General features: G+C 37.2%; 1 protein-coding gene across 1 annotated transcript in view; it reads left to right on the top strand.

Annotated features, from left to right (window-relative positions):
- Nucleotides 1-19,030, top strand: part of myo15aa (myosin XVAa) — a 36,751-nt gene that overhangs the window by 5,148 nt on the left and 12,573 nt on the right. The window contains exons 12-38 of the mRNA XM_084086314.1: nt 3,094-3,152; nt 6,660-6,783; nt 6,896-6,991; nt 7,076-7,207; nt 7,322-7,447; nt 7,556-7,633; nt 7,714-7,868; nt 7,976-8,021; nt 8,114-8,238; nt 8,361-8,478; nt 9,009-9,184; nt 10,188-10,272; nt 10,359-10,412; nt 10,851-10,932; nt 11,763-11,893; nt 12,016-12,111; nt 12,376-12,611; nt 12,682-12,860; nt 13,944-14,016; nt 14,296-14,487; nt 14,995-15,101; nt 15,233-15,321; nt 16,857-16,980; nt 17,716-17,910; nt 18,069-18,127; nt 18,208-18,318; nt 18,933-19,011. Of these exons, the coding sequence (XP_083942440.1) occupies nt 3,094-3,152; nt 6,660-6,783; nt 6,896-6,991; nt 7,076-7,207; nt 7,322-7,447; nt 7,556-7,633; nt 7,714-7,868; nt 7,976-8,021; nt 8,114-8,238; nt 8,361-8,478; nt 9,009-9,184; nt 10,188-10,272; nt 10,359-10,412; nt 10,851-10,932; nt 11,763-11,893; nt 12,016-12,111; nt 12,376-12,611; nt 12,682-12,860; nt 13,944-14,016; nt 14,296-14,487; nt 14,995-15,101; nt 15,233-15,321; nt 16,857-16,980; nt 17,716-17,910; nt 18,069-18,127; nt 18,208-18,318; nt 18,933-19,011 (3,127 nt within the window). The remainder of the gene's footprint in view (nt 1-3,093; nt 3,153-6,659; nt 6,784-6,895; nt 6,992-7,075; nt 7,208-7,321; nt 7,448-7,555; nt 7,634-7,713; nt 7,869-7,975; nt 8,022-8,113; nt 8,239-8,360; nt 8,479-9,008; nt 9,185-10,187; nt 10,273-10,358; nt 10,413-10,850; nt 10,933-11,762; nt 11,894-12,015; nt 12,112-12,375; nt 12,612-12,681; nt 12,861-13,943; nt 14,017-14,295; nt 14,488-14,994; nt 15,102-15,232; nt 15,322-16,856; nt 16,981-17,715; nt 17,911-18,068; nt 18,128-18,207; nt 18,319-18,932; nt 19,012-19,030) is intronic.

Raw genomic sequence — 19,030 nt, 5'->3', positions numbered from 1 at the left:
AGATGTAGTTTATCAAAATAACTATAAACATGATACACTGATGTATGACAAAGTGTCAACTTCTTGTTTTTAAATGTTTGCTTGAAAGGCTTGCCGTCTTTCTCTACACTAGATGATGCTTGCATTGTCATACTTTGTCATATATTTTTAAGTGTGACCATATTTTTGCGGCCACTGTATATTGCGTATTTCACTGTTTGAGACAGACTGGACTCGAGGATATCAACAGGAAGTGTCCGCATCTCACCTCTAGACCTTACATGACCTCCTGGCAGAACTCACACATCAAGGCCCCATGCCAAGTATCAGCACACTGTTAGTGAAGGTTTTATCATTACATCAGTTTCATTAAAGTGCTTTGGAAACACGATCCAAATGCCAACACTGTTCAATTTGACAGCAAGCACAAGGCACCAAAAGATAGCCGCAAATGGTGCGTATTAGCCCCAATCCCTCATATAGTATAACATGGCAAGCTGATTATGGCAGGGCAGCATGCCATATCCCTATGGCAACCAGTGTAACTCAGTCAGGGAAGACCCAGGGCAGAAACAGACATCAAGAGGCCTTAAAGCAATATGAGGCTCCCATCATAGACTGTGTTACAGTCCTAGGAGTGTAGCAGATACCATTCAACCCTCTGCAGGGGTGCCACCAAGAGGCCTGTCGCAGTATTAACCCTGCTTAACCAGTTCACCACAAACACAGTAAACTTGTGTTGTTAGTCCAAAACCTAAAAGGCAGTTCTACCGTGAATACAATGCGATCAAAAGGACAGTGAAACAAAATTTCACTTTAGAGAGCAACAGTGCCTTGCACGCCCCCTTTTTCAGCAGCCTTGGTTCCACGAGTATTTTTCCCATTCATTCCTATAGGGAATTTTTAATAGCTTTTACATTTAACAGCTTTAATGAGGGAAAGAACTACAATATCATGAAGTATTATTAATGAAATAATTGAATGAAGAAATATAAAAACAATGGAGAAATATAAAATTATTAATTTATAGATGTTTATCATATATAAAGAAACAGTCAATTTTAAAGGGTTAGTTCATCCAAAAATTCAGATTTCATCAAAAATATCTTAATTTGTGTTCCGAAGATGAACGAAGGTCTTACGGGATTGGAATGACATGAGGGTGAGTAATTGATAGAATTTTCATTTTTGGATGAACTAGCCTATCCCTTTAAGTCTATTACTAAATATGCATATATACAATACATTTAAGTAGTTTGAGAGCATAGGGAGACTAACTCATTTACATCATTTGCAATGTTTCATGGGAGGGGTTGGGCACTAAAGTGTTTGATTCTCTGATGGTGGTTTAGTTTTTCACCATGAATTCCACTGTTGAACAGGATTATTATAAAAAAAAAAAAGTTGAAATAGTGCAGGCTGATGGCTTAAAACAAAAGCTTATATCATCTAACAACTTCATAGCTCACAGTAGGTCTGTCTTTAGAGGTTTATAAGTTATCATTCAAAATACCCATGTGGAGAAAACGCATGGGATTTTTATTTCCAGAACCTGACTGTTGCACTTTACAATCCTCAATCAAACAGAACAATGTTATGACAGATTAGCTTCTATTTCAATCTAATTATTTATTAAATCAATTCATGAAAAACCTAGGCCCAATAGTAAAATCTCTCAAATGTGTCAATCAAACCAAATAGAGAGCTTATTTAAATAGAGTTCCTATTCAAACCTGATATTTGTCTGAAACTATCCAATATTCCACACCAACAAAGGTAAAGTGAAGGTAAAGTGTTTTAAGTTCCATCATTCCTGGTCCAGTACAGTTTCTGTAAATAAAGAAGAATCCAGGATTTTTAAGATGTTTCCTTATGAACTACCAATTGTTTCCATTCCACATATTTTCCATCTGAGGTATCAAGAGCTGATTCCTCAACCTTCCTCTGGTGGAGACCATCAACATGTCCGTGTTCTGTTTCAGCATCTTTCCTCACATCAGATCCACATCAATTCCTAATTTCAGATGTATCATTGGAAAAAAAACTTTCATATGATCCTTTACACAGCATCTTGTTTCAGATCAGCCTTTGTCTAAGTCTTGGTCAGAGCCAGTGCTCATCAATCTTCACAGTCCCATTGCCATGTTAAAATGTGCTAAGGCATATAGACTACTACTCATGGCTGCAAGTGTGACACCTTTGAGTTTCCTTCAATGTAATTTAGCTAATTCTTTTCATTAAAGGAACAGGTACTATCTACGTAACATGAGAAGGCCATACTCAAAGTAATTTCCCTTTGTCCAATTGAATTGGACGGAGATCTCATGCTACCAGGCTTTTCTTATCTGATGAAACCATAGACCTTATTCAGAGCAGCGCCATGACAGGTATGAAAGTGAGGCTGTGAGGGACAGACTTGCCGTGTTTCCAATGGCATCCGCTGTAAAAAGCTGTATAAAACTGCTAGATTACTTACAATTTTCCACAGCTTATATTGTCGGGAGTTTTTTGTCAACTGAAATTTCTTGGAAAGATATTTTTCCAGTGTTTCATGAGCAGAACAATCCAAAAACACATTAAATAACAGTACAGCCCATTGAAGAGATGCATGTCTGTCCCTCACAGCCTCGCTTTCATTCCCATTAAAAATCAAAGATGGCGCTGCTGTGAATAAGGTCTATTAAGCCCTGCTTTCAGACATCGACACCAGGTTTTTATCCTGCTAAGAGACTGATCTATCCAAGTAAAGTGAATGAGAAGGGGAATTCTTCTACAACAACGTTAAACTATTTAAGGAAATATTTTTTTATTTATTATTTAAAGCCCTAATGTCATCATTTGAAAGGGATTAGTATAGTCTTGCCACAGATGCCGGGATGTGTTTACAGACACCAGTGCTGTAGGCTGGTCCACTTAATGACCATATCAGTTTTCATTTGCCTAAAAATACTGTCTTAGCATTAGCAACATTTCATCTCAAGAGATCAACAATATTTCTACAAAGCTGGTTTACAATAAAAGTGGTGTGTTTTATTATAACAGAATGTCCCAGGTCACCCTTTTCGGATTTGCTACCAGTATTTCTGGTGTTTCAGTAATTCTGTACTTTCTTAGGAAACAATGAGGGAGAAGATCTACACGCCCCTGACTGTTGAGAGTGCAATTGATGCCAGGTAGGGAAACTCCTACAAAGCATTTCTATATGCTCACTTAGACTTTGCTAATTTCCAAATAAATAAATATTTCTAAATAAAAACAATGGGAAGCTTGCTTTCACCACGGAATAAAAAAACAATTAAAAAAGGTAATCGCAACTTTTTATCTAATTTTTTTTTCACAGTTACAAATTTATATTTCACAATTTGGACTTTTTTTTGTATTCTAAATTTTAAGGCCAGACAAGTAGCTTGTTGAGGGTTAGTTTGTAAAGAAGAACTACACGCCTGCGCACATATATATTAAAACGCGCATACCTATAGACTAAACACGTAATACGCATGTGCACGCCATCAGTGTTCTCACAGGTTCGCGTTTTTAAAGTTTGCAGAGAGAACTTAAAGCTACACTGTGTAGGATTTTCTCCCATCTAGCGGTGAAATTGTATATGACTACCAACTGAATATTACTTTCTAGCCCCTCCCATTCCGAGGGCGTTTTAACTCCTACGGTGGCCAGCAGTCGCGAGTAATCTCCCCCTCGCATTCGTCATGGTGCCAATGAGTGTAAAAGTGCAAAAGGCGAAGCTTGAATTTCCAGGGCTGCGTTCCAGCCTTTTGAATTTAAGAATTTCCATTTAAGAATTTGTTTAATGCAGCATCCAAATGGTGTTTGGGTTGTTTTCAATTTAAAAAAATAGAATTAATATATCATAGAGTTGTTTGTTGTTGTGGTGGTGATTAGACGAGATCTGTGGTGACGTCACAATTGTACTGCATTGTGGGACATATAGGTGCCTGAAGTGTACATATGAAGTAGACTCGCTCCCTCTGTCAAAATCGAGGGAACGAGGGTCTGTCCATCTAAACTTCCCTCGTCCACTTTACGAAGTGGAACGCACTTCAAAATGGCGGCGGGGATTCCCCCGAGGGGAAGTGCTTAGGGAAGTTCGCAAGTGCGTGTCTAAAAGTGGACTGGAATGCAGCACAAGTATGTCCCTCTTTAGCTAATGTATTTTCAAGATGGAGGCACAACATGGCTTCCGCCCATGCTTCCGCCCGCTCGTATGTATTCTGAATGGCAGATTCTACGCTTATGAGAATACTTGATTAGTTGGTGGAAGTAAATACACACGAATGAGCACATATAATTTTGAAAGAACAAAGTGTTTTTTTTGCTAAGAATCAACTTGAAAATGCAATATAACACAGTGTAGCTTGAAGGGTTTTTTGTTAGAATGGTTTGGTGTTAATGGCCCCTAACTAATGATCGCTGCGACGGAAGTGCATCAATCAAAACTAACTTTAGCTGCAAAATAACTTTACTCTAGAGCTGCTATAAAACCAAAACAATCTCTGTTACTTTAATTTCCTATTATCACTGTAAAGCTGCTTTGAAACAATCTATATTGTTAAATGCGCTATATAAAAGAAGGTGACTTGACTAGACTCAGAATTGAGAGTTAATATCTCACAATTCTTTGTCTTGAAATTCTAACTTTTTTTTTCTCAGAATCGTGAGACATAAATTCGGAAAATGCAAGAACAAAAATGTCAGAATTGTGATATACAAATTTGCAAATATAAATTTGCAATTAAAAAGGTAATTAAGACTTTTTATCTCAAAATTCGAACTTTCCTCCTCACAATTGTTTTTTTGTTTTTTTTTTATCTCGCAATTCTTGTCAGAATTGTGAAATAAAAAGTCATAATATATAAACATATTAATTGTATTTTTATTGTATTTTTATTTTACTTGTACATTTTCTTGTAAGAAAAAAATAGTTCATTACAATTTACAAAACTTGTTCTACAAGTTCTGGAACTTCCGCCAGATGTAGCCACAACATCTTTCTACAACATCGCTTTGGTTAACGCGTGTGTGGTGTGTGTGTGTTTTACCTGTCAAGCGATGTTGTAAAAGCATCGCGGCATCTGCTTTCAATCGCTGTGAAGTTATCAGCATCCTCTAGTGATGATAAGTTTAACGATGTTCACAGTCGTCTTGCTTCTTTTTATGGATTCGTCGCTTTTTGGTCTCTTTATTCCATTACGACGTTTAGCTGTAGCCTAAGCCATTTTTCACATCGCAATGACAAATCGCGAACATTTCGCACTCTACAAGCTCCTGAATTTTTCGTCTGTCCCCCTCTCAGCGTCCGGTTTACCTGTTGGCGCGGTAAATGATTGAGAGGCAGAAAGAGCCACAAAAGCCTTCTGATTGGCTGAATCTGAAGAGGCCCGTTATGTCAGCTATATTTTTTCAGCAAGTAGCCTAGGATACATTTATGAATAATTCCATAAAAATCACTTAAAGTAACTTAAAGTGAAGTTGTTTGGCAAGGCTTCTAGAATTCAATAAAAATGTATAAAGAATGCAATTCACAAGGGGGTTTAATAAATAATAAAATACTATATGGAAAAACTAATTGAAAAAAAATATGCATTGCATTAACCGTGCTTGCATTTTAATGCATTTTTAGGGCTTGCATTTTTATAGGTTGAAATTCAACATGGTTTAATATTTAAGATGTGAATATTTCAATTCAAAACATTTCACACACATTTTCATTTTTAAAAATTCAATTAATTGCATGTATTAGGTATTGAGGGAAACCCCAATTCTGAAGCAGGCTCAGCGATATAAAGTTAATGAAACTAAACAACTGAGAGAAAAATATGTGTCTACTACCTCAGATTTAACGTTTGTATGTAGGCTACAACGTACATATGTACATCAGCATCGGGGAGTAACGTTATAATCTCGTTCACGGTAGAGAAAGCTGCTTACATGTGCAAAACTAACTGTGAAGACTTAAATGTAAACACAGCTTAGTCTCTATCAGCTTTTCCATATTTAGCTACTACTGGTCCTGATAAACATCTGCTCCATTTCAGTAAATCCGTTTTTATGAATGAATGACTCTCTCACCCGTTGCTTGCTTGCACCTCCTGCTGGTGAGGTCGACCAACATCTATGGAGATTATTAATCGGTAATCTACTGCTATTCCTGCCGTTCCCAGATGTCAAATGTCGAATTTGAACCACTGAATTTGTGGAAGCGAATTTGTAAGGCGAAATAAAATGGACTGAAAATTGCCTGTCGAATATTATAGGTTGTATTTTAAACAGAATTAACATTTTGGAAGTGAAATCTGAAAGGTGAATATGGATTTTTTTTAATAAAAATGTGTGTGAAATGTTTTGAATTGAAATGCTCACAGCTTAAATATTCAACCATGTTGAATTTCACCCCATAAAAATGCAAGCCCTAAAAATACAATGCATTAAAAAAAAAAAAAATTAGTGCAATTCAACAAGTTTTTTTGTTTCAAAAACATTTGTCATTATTTTACTTCCATAGACTGAGCAAGAATTAAATATGGAATTGAAAAAAAAGAAAGTAATGACCATTCAGATGTAGAGTATTAGAACTAAAATCAGTGTCATTAAAAATACTACTTTCTCTGCATTGACCGTTGCGGTAATCAAATTATGGTAATTTTCCCTCTCAAACATAACAGAGATGCAGTTGCCAAGATCCTGTATTCCCTTCTGTTCAGCTGGCTAACAGACAGAATAAATAGGCAGGTTTATCCTCGGAACGAAGCACTATCTATCTCCATCCTTGATATCTATGGATTTGAGGTATGGCGCTGCAACTTGTTTTCCCACAACAGTAAAAGATTTTGCTAATACTCTTCATTGCGGTAAAATTTGGATTGCATTCGACTGAATCTCACTTTTTTGTGCTTTGTAGGATCTTACCTTCAACAGCTTTGAACAGCTTTGCATAAATTATGCAAATGAGTACCTTCAGTTCTTTTTCAACAGGGTCATTTTCAAAGAAGAACAAGTAAGCTGTCACTGTTCACTCTAATCTTCTGAGAAACTGCATGTGGTATGCATCTGAAAAATGATTTTCTTTTGAATGTGCAAGGATGAATATAGCAGAGAGCAAATCAGCTGGGAAGAGGTGCCTTTCTCTGACAACCAGGCCTGCATAGACCTCATTGCAGCAAAGCCCCATGGGATACTCCGAATTCTCGATGATCAGAGCGGGTTTCCACAGGTGTCATTTCTTCTTAATGTCCATTGATGTTCTTGTTAGTATTTATCTATTCATCACTATTAGTTTGCATCATTTGCATTTTAATTAACCTCCTTTTGAACAAATTTCCTCTAGGCTACAGACCATACCTTCCTTCAGAAATGCCACTATCACCATGGCAACAATCCACTGTATTCCAAGCCAAAAATGCCTCTCCCTGAATTTACTATCAAGCATTTCGCTGGGAAGGTCTCCTATCAGGTGCATTTAAACTACTTGTCTTGAACCATCAAACATTTTAATTATTCCCTATAAAGTATTAGTGGAGGAATAGACCAAACTTTTTGTGATTGAAAACACGCTTCACAGGTCCATAAATTTCTGGATAAGAATTACGATCAAGTTCGCCAGGATGTTCTTGACCTTTTTATTCATAGCAAAACCAAGGTAAGAGAAATTATTTAACTACCATGAGCCAGGAATGAAATGACCCCAATAAACTGACCCGTACCTCGCTGTGGTTTTAGATGGTTGCATATCTGTTTATGAGCTATGCTGAGGCCCTCAACCAACAGAGATCTCATGTTGGGAAGAACAGCACGGTAACACGGCGCCATCAGGCCTCAACGGTGGCGGCCAAGTTCCAACAATCCCTCATGGAGCTCATTGAAAAGATGGAGAGGTAGACCACCTAAATTGCGCTGTCTACATGAATCTCTTCTGTGATTGGTTTTAGACCCATGTAGGTTTTTCTATCACCAACTACTTCTTTCCATTTTGTACTTACAGAGCCAACCCATATTTTGTGCGATGCATAAAGCCAAATCAAAACAAGGTAAAGAACTGCAATCACTGGGTTCAGGGGTATTAAGCTATTTGCATCTTGGCTGGAATTGAAATCCACTGAGAGAGTATGTAACCTTGCAGGAGCCTGCTGTGTTTGACATGGAGCTGGTCAGTGCCCAACTGAACTATTCTGGGATTTTAGAAACCATTCGAATCAGGAGAGAGGGCTATCCGATCAGAATGCCATTTGATGTCTTCCTTTTCAGGTAAGGGCTAGACATGTCAAACACGTCTGAGGCCATTAACACAAAGTTTTTCCCTTTTGTATCTGTTTTTTTAACATATCAAGAAAATGATAATAATTACTCAATTATTCGGTTGAATTTAGATATAAATCACTGCTAGGCCTCAAACAGCCTCCACCTGCCAATGGTGAAAACTGTGTCATCATGTTAAGGAAGCTTTGCCCTGTCAGACATGGATCGTTTCAAGTCGGTGTCACCAAGGTGTGTATGATTCTGATTAAGTGCAATTGTTACTATTCGCTTAGTCTCAGACCGTCAGACGTCACGGTGAACATGATTTCACCAAGTACCACATGTTCCTGGACCAACATTTTTGTTGATCCTGGAACAACTTTCCAATCGACCAATCAGATTTGAGGGACAAGTTTACAGTTGTATCAAGTTTAGGCTTACAACCATGGTTTGGTGCTTCTACATCAGTGTTATTCACCTATCATTTCCCTCTGATTTAAGGGATAAGTTATGGTTAGGTTTAGGGGTAGGGATAGGACTACATTTTCAGACAGAAATGTTGTTCTAGGGTCAACAAAATATGTTGATCCAGGAACATGTCTTACTTGGCAAAATCACAGTGACCCAGACGTCACACCATGGACCATCCACAGGTAGTTAATGGCCAAAATATAATTGCAATGTGGACTAGACTTTATGATGAGAAAGGTCTGGCTATGTGAGACTACTCTCCACATTTGTTTTTTTAGTACTTGATTGCACCTTTTATTTTTTGTTAGTTGTTCATGAAAGAGGACATCTACTTCCTGTTGGAGAGTAAGCGGGACAGAGTAAGGCATGTAGCTGCCCTGACTCTGCAGCGTTACACCAGGATGTTCTTTGTGAGAAAACGCTATACAGCCTTCCGCATGAAGATCATACGGCTGCAGGCCCATTGCCGAGGCTTTCTCACAAGGTATAAACCATAATATCTTATTCTCACTCTAAATCAGTGGTTCCAACCTTTTTGACCCAAAGGCATTTTCAATGACAGTATTTCTGATGCTTCTGCTATGATGATAATTAGATAGTTGCTAATTGTCAGTCTTTTTATTTACAGAAACTAGGGGCCAGATTTACTAACAGCTTGCGCCAGCGTAAACCCTCTTTTGGTGTTAAAAAACTACTGTTAGGATTTACTAAAGACACACAGTGATAAATTAGCATGGATACGGTCATTTTTGCGGATGACCTTACTGCATATGCATTTGTAGGAGTTTCCTTGTCAGACCGCTACATTTATGGGAGGAGAGTAATCGGTCGCACTTTAGTTTGGGGGAACGCATTCACTATTAACTATGACTTTTGCCTCAATAATCTCTTAATTTACTGCTTATTAATAGTTAGTAAGGTGTTGTTAAGTTTAGGTATTGGGTAGGATTAAATGATGTAGAATAAGGTCATGCGAAATAAGGCATTAGTATGTGCTTTATAATACTAATAAACAGCCAATATGCTAGTATTATGCATGCTAACAATCAACTAGTTAATAGTGAGAACTGGTCCCCAAACTAAAGTGTCATTGAATCATGCAACGTGATTTATCAAGGTTTGCGGTAGTCAAATTACTGGTATTTGTGGCATTTAACTGCCTGGCAAGACATTGAATTTTTACATTCTTAGTAGATAGATCACCCGCAGAACTTTCCACTGCCATCAGCCGCATGCTACTTTGCCCTGTTTAGTAAATCTGGCCCTAGGAGTGATAATCTGTAAAAAATAATTAAATTAAATAATTAAAATAATTATATTTAATAACTGAATGTTCTTCATTGTAACATTTTCTTTATAACCAATAAATTGACATGATTTTTTTTTTTTTTTTTTTTTAAATATTTTTTTACTCACAAATAGCTATTTATATCCAATAAATTGTTTTAGATCTTGACAATTTCTATAAATTAGCTTTCTCTTTACAGGAAGCGGTATGTGAAAATGAGAGCTAGCCTGGTGAAATTACGCTCTCTGATCCATATGTATGTTGACCGCAAGAGATATATTAAGGTAAGAACAATGCAGTTTTAGTGCGTAGTGATCAGGCTAATCTGCAATCCCACATTTAATTGTTTTACTTATTTTTCTTCTTTTAGCTGAGATACGAGGCCAGGAGAAAGGCAGAAGAGGAGCAAAGGAGAATAGAAATGGTTATAATGACATTTACTGTCTAAATTGACCACATTTTAGTTAATTTCTCATGCCTACAGTATTTAACCAAATATAATAAAAGACTGGGGGGAATAATTCATTAAAAAAAAACCTACTTACAATATAGTCGGTAACTCTTTACAAAAGGTTTCATTTGTTAACATTAATTAACTACATTGGTTAACATGAGCTAACAATGAATAATACATCTGCATTTATTAATCTCAGTTAATGTTAATCTCAACTTTTACTAATACATTTTTAAGATGTTGTATATGTTAACATTAGTCAATGCGCTTATGAATAACATTAACAAAGGTCAATAAATACTGTAACAAATATATTGCTCAATGTTGGTTAATGTAAGCCAGTGCATTATCTAATGTTAACAAATTAGACCTTATTGTAAAGTGTTTCCATATCTTCTTTATTTGCAGGAGCTGTCAAAACGGGAAGTGGTCAACGTCACTCATCTGGTCATTCCAGCTGAACTTGGAGCATTGCTGCAGGCAGCCTCTGGTACTGCAGGGCAATTTCCTCACGTTAAATATATTTTTTATATTGTTCAAAGGTTTGGGGTCAGTAAGATTATGCTTTGAAAAAAAAATATTTACTTTTATTCAGCAAGAGTGCATTCAATAGATCAAAATTGACAGTAAAGACATTTTGGTAACACTTTATTTTAAGGTGACGTAGTTACACATTACTACATGTACTGGCTATAGTAATAACAGTAAGTTATGCTAACCCTACAAGTAACTAACCCTAAACCTAACCCTAACTCTATAGTAAGTACATGTAGGTAATTAATATTACTAAGTACTTCATTAAATACGATGTAACTGTCACCTTTAAAAAAGTGTAACCCAGATTTTTTTCTCAAATAAATACTATTATTTTGAACTTTCTATTCATCAAAGAATCTTGAAAATAAATGTATCACGGTTTCCGCAAAAATATTAAGCAGCACAACTGTTTTCAACATTAATAATAAGAAATGTTTCTTGAGCATCAAATGATCATATTAGTCTGATTTCTGAAGGATCATGTGACAGTGAAGACTGAAGATGCTGAAAATTCAGCTTTGACATCACAGGAATAAATTACTTTTTAAAATATATTAACATAGAAAACAGATATTTTAAATTGTGATAATATTTCAATCTGTTAAATATAGAAAACATATTTTACAATTTGGCTGTTTTTTTTTATCAAATAAATGTCTTGGTGAGCATAAAAGATAACAAAATCTTACTGACCCCAGACTTTTCAAAAGTAGCATATAAAAAGTAAATATAATGTATTTATAATGTACACTGCATGTCATCTCTCACCTCTGTGTTTTAAAGGTGGTAGAGAGCTCCATTCTGATTGCTTGGCTTTAGTCCAGGCTCCCACCGTTCAGGTGGAGTCACAGATCACTCTACCTCTTGACATCAACAATTACACTATCTCTAAATTTGTCCAGATTCACTTCAAAGTAAGACATACTTGAGTAATTTATTCCAAAATCACAAATAAGCTCTCATACTCAGATATTCATTCAGGAATGACTGATATACTGTATATTAATTTGTATGTTTTTTTTATTATTAATAATAGGAGCCAAACTTTGGAATGTTAACTGCACCTTTGAAGACACCACTAACACACATTGACGATGATCTTACACATGAGGCTCTAGACGCCTTTGTCATGGTACACTACATTACGTACTGTTGAAGATTTTGCCATTGTCATTTATTTTACATGCAATAGACTTAAGCACAAATGTTGGTTCCGGAAGTGAAAATCCTATTCATTTTCTCCATAGAGAAATAGATTTTTAACATATAAACCTTTCAACACAGACCTACAATGAGCATGAGATGAAGTGAAGAAACATGCCTCTGTTGTAGCCATAAGTCAGTGTGATTTCAACTCTGTTAGCTCTCTATTAGCATTACTTCTTTCACTTTGTAGATCTTAAGGTTTATGGGTGACCCACATCTAAATGGTGCTCAGGAGAATTTATTTGGAAACTACATCATTCAGAAGGGGCTTACCAACCCTGGTCTGCGGGATGAAGTCTTATGTCAAATTGCCAATCAGGTTTGGAGAAACACCAATCCAGAAAACTCAGAGAGGGGCTGGCTGCTGCTGCTGGCCTGCCTGAGTGCATTTGCACCATCAGCCAAAATTGAGAAATACCTTCTGAAGTAAGCAACATACCAGCATTCATGTTGGGTCATTAGCAACTTGTAAGCATTCATTACTTTTTGGCTTTAGGTTTGTCTCAGATCACGCCTATAATGGATTCAAAGCTGTCGGCCAACAGAAGCTCATTCAAGCCATGCAGAAGTCCCTGTATGGACCGGAGACAGCGAGGACTTACCCACTGTCCCTGCTGGAATGGACAGCCAATAGGAAGAAAGCAAACATGGTTTTGCAAGTACACTGTTTTGATGGTGTGTATCAGTTTCACTGTTTGAGTTTCAGCAACCTTCAGTCAATGTTTGCCATGTAGGTTGGGTTGCATTAAAAAAGTGATTGTGACCCCAGTGATTTACCTGGGTCCATTACGCTAAATTTCAATCACAGTAAGCTTTAAGTTTAATTAAAATAAACCCTTAATTAAATCCTTCAGTAATTCTAATTTCTGCCTAATTTAATCTTTATTGGTGCAACCGACCCTCAGTCGGCTTTTGCTCATTTGCTTTTCAAATCCACATTTCAGCACTTGAATGTAATTGTTAACTCCTATGCTGTACATATCATAAAACACTTGTGAAAAATCAGCATAGATGTTTGAAGGCACATTTTAAAAGACATTAGCTGGGTTCCATCCAAACGTGAAGCGAATCTTTTCAAAGTTAGCAAAAAAAACAAATGCGAATTAGGTGAGTTTCCATCAAGTTTGTTTGAGCGGATGACGGTGTTATTGCTAACCTAGTAATCAACAGTAAATAAAACACCATCGGAAACAGCCGATTTGTCGCGTGGGTTTAATGTTCGCTACGTCAGAATTTATTCGGCAAATGTGTTTCCATCTCACATTATTCGCATTAACTCTTTCTCGCAAAAGTCAAAAAACACCTCACGCGAGCGTAAAAACTTTTTTTTTTTTGCGAATTAAGATATTTTTTTTTTCTTGAAATTTGCTGTTTCCATCACTCGTTTCTGATGTGAAGTGATACTTCAAAATGTGCACAAAAACGGTGATGGAAACAGCTTATGTCAATTAGAGAGGAGAATATTTGCCCTTGTTTGGAATGAAAGAGATATGCAGACTTACATAAGGATACATACTCAAAGGATAGCTAACAAAGGACTAAAAGAAAGCTCTGAAAGGCTCTTCCATTACTATAATCTCCCTAAATCTGCCTGGCAGTTTCTTTTGTTCCTCAAAACCCTCTGGAGACAATTGTGTAATGCGCATCTATTTCAGGTGATACCTGATCTGTGGTGCTACACAGAATACAAAAAGTCATTTGCATGTAGTCTTCACTCTTGCCAAACCACAGCTGTTAAACGTCATGTTGTATTGACAGGGACATCTTCCCTGTGCCCTGTGCACTCCTGGACGAGTGGGGAGGAGTTGGCTGGGGATATTCTACAGCACAGGTATACGACCGTACACAAACTATCCATATTATGTTCTATCTCGTGTTCCAACCATTTTCACTCTACTCTTTCCTAGAGTCAGCCCAACACACAATCTTTGATTTTGCATTCATCCATCCATTCATCTTCATAAGAACCTTTTTAATATGCTGTATTCCATGTCATTAGTTCATGGCTCTTTCTTTTGGGCATGTTAGAATATGTACAGTCTATAATGAGGCCTTCATTATTCATCTGTAATTTGCCTGAAATGAATAGCCTCATTAATTGGCTCCACAGGGGTGTGAACGAGGCCTGGAAGGGGTGCTCTGTTGTCATGAAGGAGCACGGACAGTGGGCGGAGCTCGCAGGGCACGATTATGTAATGGACTTGATCGCAGACATGGAACTGATGAGAAATTTTCCAAAGCAAAAGTCCTACTTCATCATTTCCGCCGAGAGTCCCACCAGAACCAGGCCCAATGCCAGCCTGTCAGTATCTACATGATAGTCTTGCATTTTATTTGACTTTTATTTACATTGTAAATGGGTTATGCACACTAATGCACATGATTATAAATATGAATTGTAATTGAATAGATCTGCGTTGCATGTCATTTAAAAGTGAGTTAAATGTGAGTGTTTAAGTTCTGTGGCACCAAACTAATGATTGTGGGAGACGGGGAGTGTTTGAAAATAGCTAAATCATTTTTAAATTCTGTTTATTGCCACTGGTGACACATAAATGACAAACTTCACCTTTAAGGTACAAATAGTAAATATTAATATTATAAATAAATTTGGTTCATTCTTTGCTGACTGATTTTGATTAGAACTTTAAAATTACACCTAGTAAGGTGATGCATATTGCATATTTCTTTATCATTATTTGTTTTTAATAAGCAAAAAAATACATTGTATAGTTAACTTCAGGGAAACTATTTTGCAGTGTCTTTGTAGTGTTATCTAATACTTTGCCCTCAATATGAATTTTCACAGGGCTCTGTTTGGAAGTGGATTTGATTCTGATGATGACAACTCACTTCTGCTCCCTCAGACAATGCTAAGCACCAGTCTCCCAGATTCAGATGGGTATTACAGCCACGGTCAGCTGTTTCTTTCTTTCTTCTTTTTTTTGGGGCTAGCTTTTAAGCTACTTTTATATATTCTGTGCAATGCTAATGGCATGATTTCTGTGTTTTTTTCTCAATAACTGTAAAATACACATGAAAAATAGAATCAGACTTCAGTGAAGCACCAACTCAGAAAGGCATGGACAGATATCTCGACAGCCTGTTTGACCCAGTGCTGTCTGATGGTAATGGGGTAAGTGTCTCTTGTTCACTTCCCCAATTCAGCATGAGTTCATGAGTTTTTAACAAGTGTAAATGTAATAGAAACAACATGATTTGGATGTTTAATGTAACTACACCGATGAGCCACATTATGACCACCTGCCTACTATGCTGTTAATCCGCCGCGTGCTGCCAAAACAGCACCGACCCGCCAAGCCATGGACTCTACAAGACCCCTGAAGGTGTGCTGTAGTATCTGGCACCAAGACATTATCCTTCGAGACCTGTAGGTTGTGAGGGGAGCCACCGTGGATCGAATTTGTTGGTCCAGCACATCCCACAGGTGCTCAGTTGGATTGAGATCTGGGGAATTTGGAGGCCAGGGAAACACCTTTAACTCTTTATCATGTTCCTCAAACAATTCCTGAACAATGTGTGCAGTGTGGCAGGTGCATTTTCCTGCTGAAAGAGGCCACTTCTACCAGGGAACACCATTGTCATGTACCTGGTCTGCAACAATGTGTCAAATTTACATTCACATGAATGGCCGAACCCATGGTTTCCCAGCAGAACAAAGACCTTCTTCTGGCTCGGACCAGATGGGATAGCCTTCGTTGCCCTCGTGCATCAATGACCCTTGGTCATTCCCAAACCCCCGTCACAGATTTTTCCCTCCTTGGAGCACTGTTGGTAAATTCTCACCACTGCTGACCGGGAGCAACCGTTTCAGAGATAATCTGACCCATTCGTCTGGCCATAACAATTTGTCCTTTGTCAAAGTCGCTCAGATCTTTATCCCAGCCAATTTCTCCTGCATTCAACACGTTGATTACGAGAACTGATTGTTTGCTTTCCATCTAATCTACTCAGACCTTAATATGTGGCCTTGTTAGGAGATGATCAATGATATTTGCTTCACTTGTGACTTATCATAATGTTTTGGCTCATCAGTGTATTTATGGAAAGAAGCTTAAAAATATAACATGAATGAATGAAGGACACAACTGGCCACTTGATCCTCATAGTGTAAGTGATTGAGTGTATCATTGTGCTCTATGCTGCCAGGTCCCCTGCAATGAAGGTGATTAAGTTACCAGTTTACCGTATTTCTCACAGCATTGAGCATACTTTATTTTTTCCCTTAGCTTTATAATTTTGAGATAATATCTGGCGTTTTTAAACACTTATATAGGTATGGCAGTGGAATGATTTTTATATTTTGGCAAACATATAAATATTTAATTGAGGACAATTGTAAAAATAAGCTCTGGAACCTTTTCAGTCACAAAGGAATAGTTAGTAAAAAATAAAATAAATAAATATATATATATATATTGCTCATATATTGCTCACATATATATTATTGCTCACTTAAAGATCCTAGACTGGTGGTTCTGTGGTCTAGGCCAGCATGGCTCTGTCTCAGTTGCGATAGTAAATTGGCCATGCCCCTCTTAGAGAGTATAAGGTACTCCCATGGGGAGATTGATTTCTCGTATGACTGAGCTGGGAAGGGTCCAGCCCTGAGTTGAGAGCCTGTTTTGCTTTGCCTTATATCTTTTCCAGGATTTTGAGAAGTCATCCAGCATGTCCAGCCGTATGAAGGGAGCTGGTGGGATTGGAGGGGATGATGGTGACATAGTGAAGCCCCTCTCCAGCAGGCCTTATCCCCCCGGACTGCAGCCTGGTGGTGAGTTCTGCATCTGTTCTCTTTCTGTCCTCTTCTTACCAAACATCAATTATGCATGGGTACGCTCGGGTCAATTTGTGCCTAAAAGCAGTTAACTGCCAGATAAATATTCAGAATTGCAAATTTTTGTAAACTGCACATTTACCAATGCTTTGCATGATAAATAACCCGTTTACCATTTAGATTGCTTTAATGCTTTGGGGAATTTTTTTTTTTTTTTTTTTGACTGTGGCTTTTGGTGATTGGTATTACAAAAAGGGTGCCATTCGTGTTCCTCATATACGTATGTGTAAAATAAATACTTAACAATAACTAGCTGATGACAACTTTTGCTATGTTTACAAGACAATTTTCTAATCACATCAACAAAAGCCAGAAACTTTATTTTATTCTTTTTCTTTTTCTTTTTTAAACAAATTAAACAGTAACACACAAATATATGTGGTGTGTTGAGGTGTGTTACACCTCAAGCTAAATAATATCATATATATTAATCAATTGAATCAGACTGTTTAACACTTTAAAAGTCACATTTTTAAAATAGTAAAATACAGAATATTTCTTATATGAAAAAGCTGCAAGGTGTTTATTTCACTTTAAGCAGTATTGTTCGTGTTTATTTAATATAGTTGGTTGGCACAGCCAAATCGTAGCCAACTTGCATTAAATCATTTGATTAAGATATGTGAAAGGGGTCATTGCTTACCGATCCTTAGCCATATTTAATGTTCTCAGCGGTGCCAGTTCTACCTGTTATGGGAGGAACAATGATGCCACCTATACCTATGCCAGCTATGCCCGCTGTGCCTCATGCTCCTACCGCCGTACCTTCAGTACCCCTAATGCCAGCTATGCCTTCTATGCCAGCCTTGCCTGCTATGCCACCTTTGCCAGCTATGCCTAATGTGCCACCAATGCCTGATATGTCAGGTATGAATGCTGCATAAGTCCTTCTACATTATAACGCTTGGCGCTGATTGATTCTGTGGGATAATTTTTTAAACACTGCACTGTTTATTTCTGTGCTTTCTAAACACAGTTATTACATTCGCTTTATTTTGTGCTTATTTAAATCTCTAAATGTGTAGATCCAGCTGTCTTAGCACAGCAGCAGCAAGCCATCATCAACCAGCAAGCGATTATATTGGTGAGCAAACAAAGCATGACTTAGACTTGTAGCAAAATGCTAAATGTGTTTGAACAGCGAGCTAATGTAATGTACGACAGGCTCAGCAGATGACAATGCAGGCCATGGCCCTTCAGCAGCAGATGTATAATTCAGCGCACCACACACACAGCGAGCATGTGCCAGCTCCCCGCTCCAGCCAGTACAGCCCTGTGAGTATCTCTGAGCACTGATTACTATATGGACGATAAATCATTAGAAATCAAGTCAAAGCTTTATTATAATGCCATAGATTGACGTCATAATTGAACTTTATATTTCCACATACAGTATTGGGGTCAGTAAGATATGTTTTTGAAAGAGGCCTCTAATGCTCAACAAGGCTGTATTTTTTATATAAAAAATGTAGTAAAAACAGCAACACTGTGAAATATTATTACAACTTAAAATAACTGTTTTCTTTATTAATATATTTTATTCCAGAGATGGCAAAGCTGGATTTTCAGCATCATTACTTCATAGATCCTTCAGAAATCATACTAATATGATGATTTGCTGCTCAAGAAACATTTCTATTATTATTATAATCAATGTCTTGACAGTTGTCTTGTCTTGACAGTTGTTAAAATCTTTCGTAACATTATAAATGTCTTTTCTGTCACTTTCGATCAGTTTAATGCACCTATGCTGAGTATTCATCTCTTTAAAAAAAACGTACTGACCCCAAACTTTTGAATGGTGGTTGATGATTTTTTCCTCAAAACATACTAATGAACAGTTGATACATTCAAAAAAAGCTGTTGTTGGTCATGTATCTTATTTGAAGACTAAACAAGAAACTGGACCTGTTTCCTACAAACCAACCCCTGCTTCCCCACCACAGAAACCTTCACAGAGACAGTATAGTACGTAATTTTTTCAATC

This window comes from Abramis brama, assembly GCF_963993115.1.
Source record: "Abramis brama genome assembly, chromosome: 1".
In the NCBI taxonomy this organism is placed as follows: domain Eukaryota; kingdom Metazoa; phylum Chordata; class Actinopteri; order Cypriniformes; family Leuciscidae; genus Abramis; species Abramis brama.
Note: the sequence above shows the minus strand (reverse complement) of the source record. Positions and strands in the feature narration are given on the sequence as shown.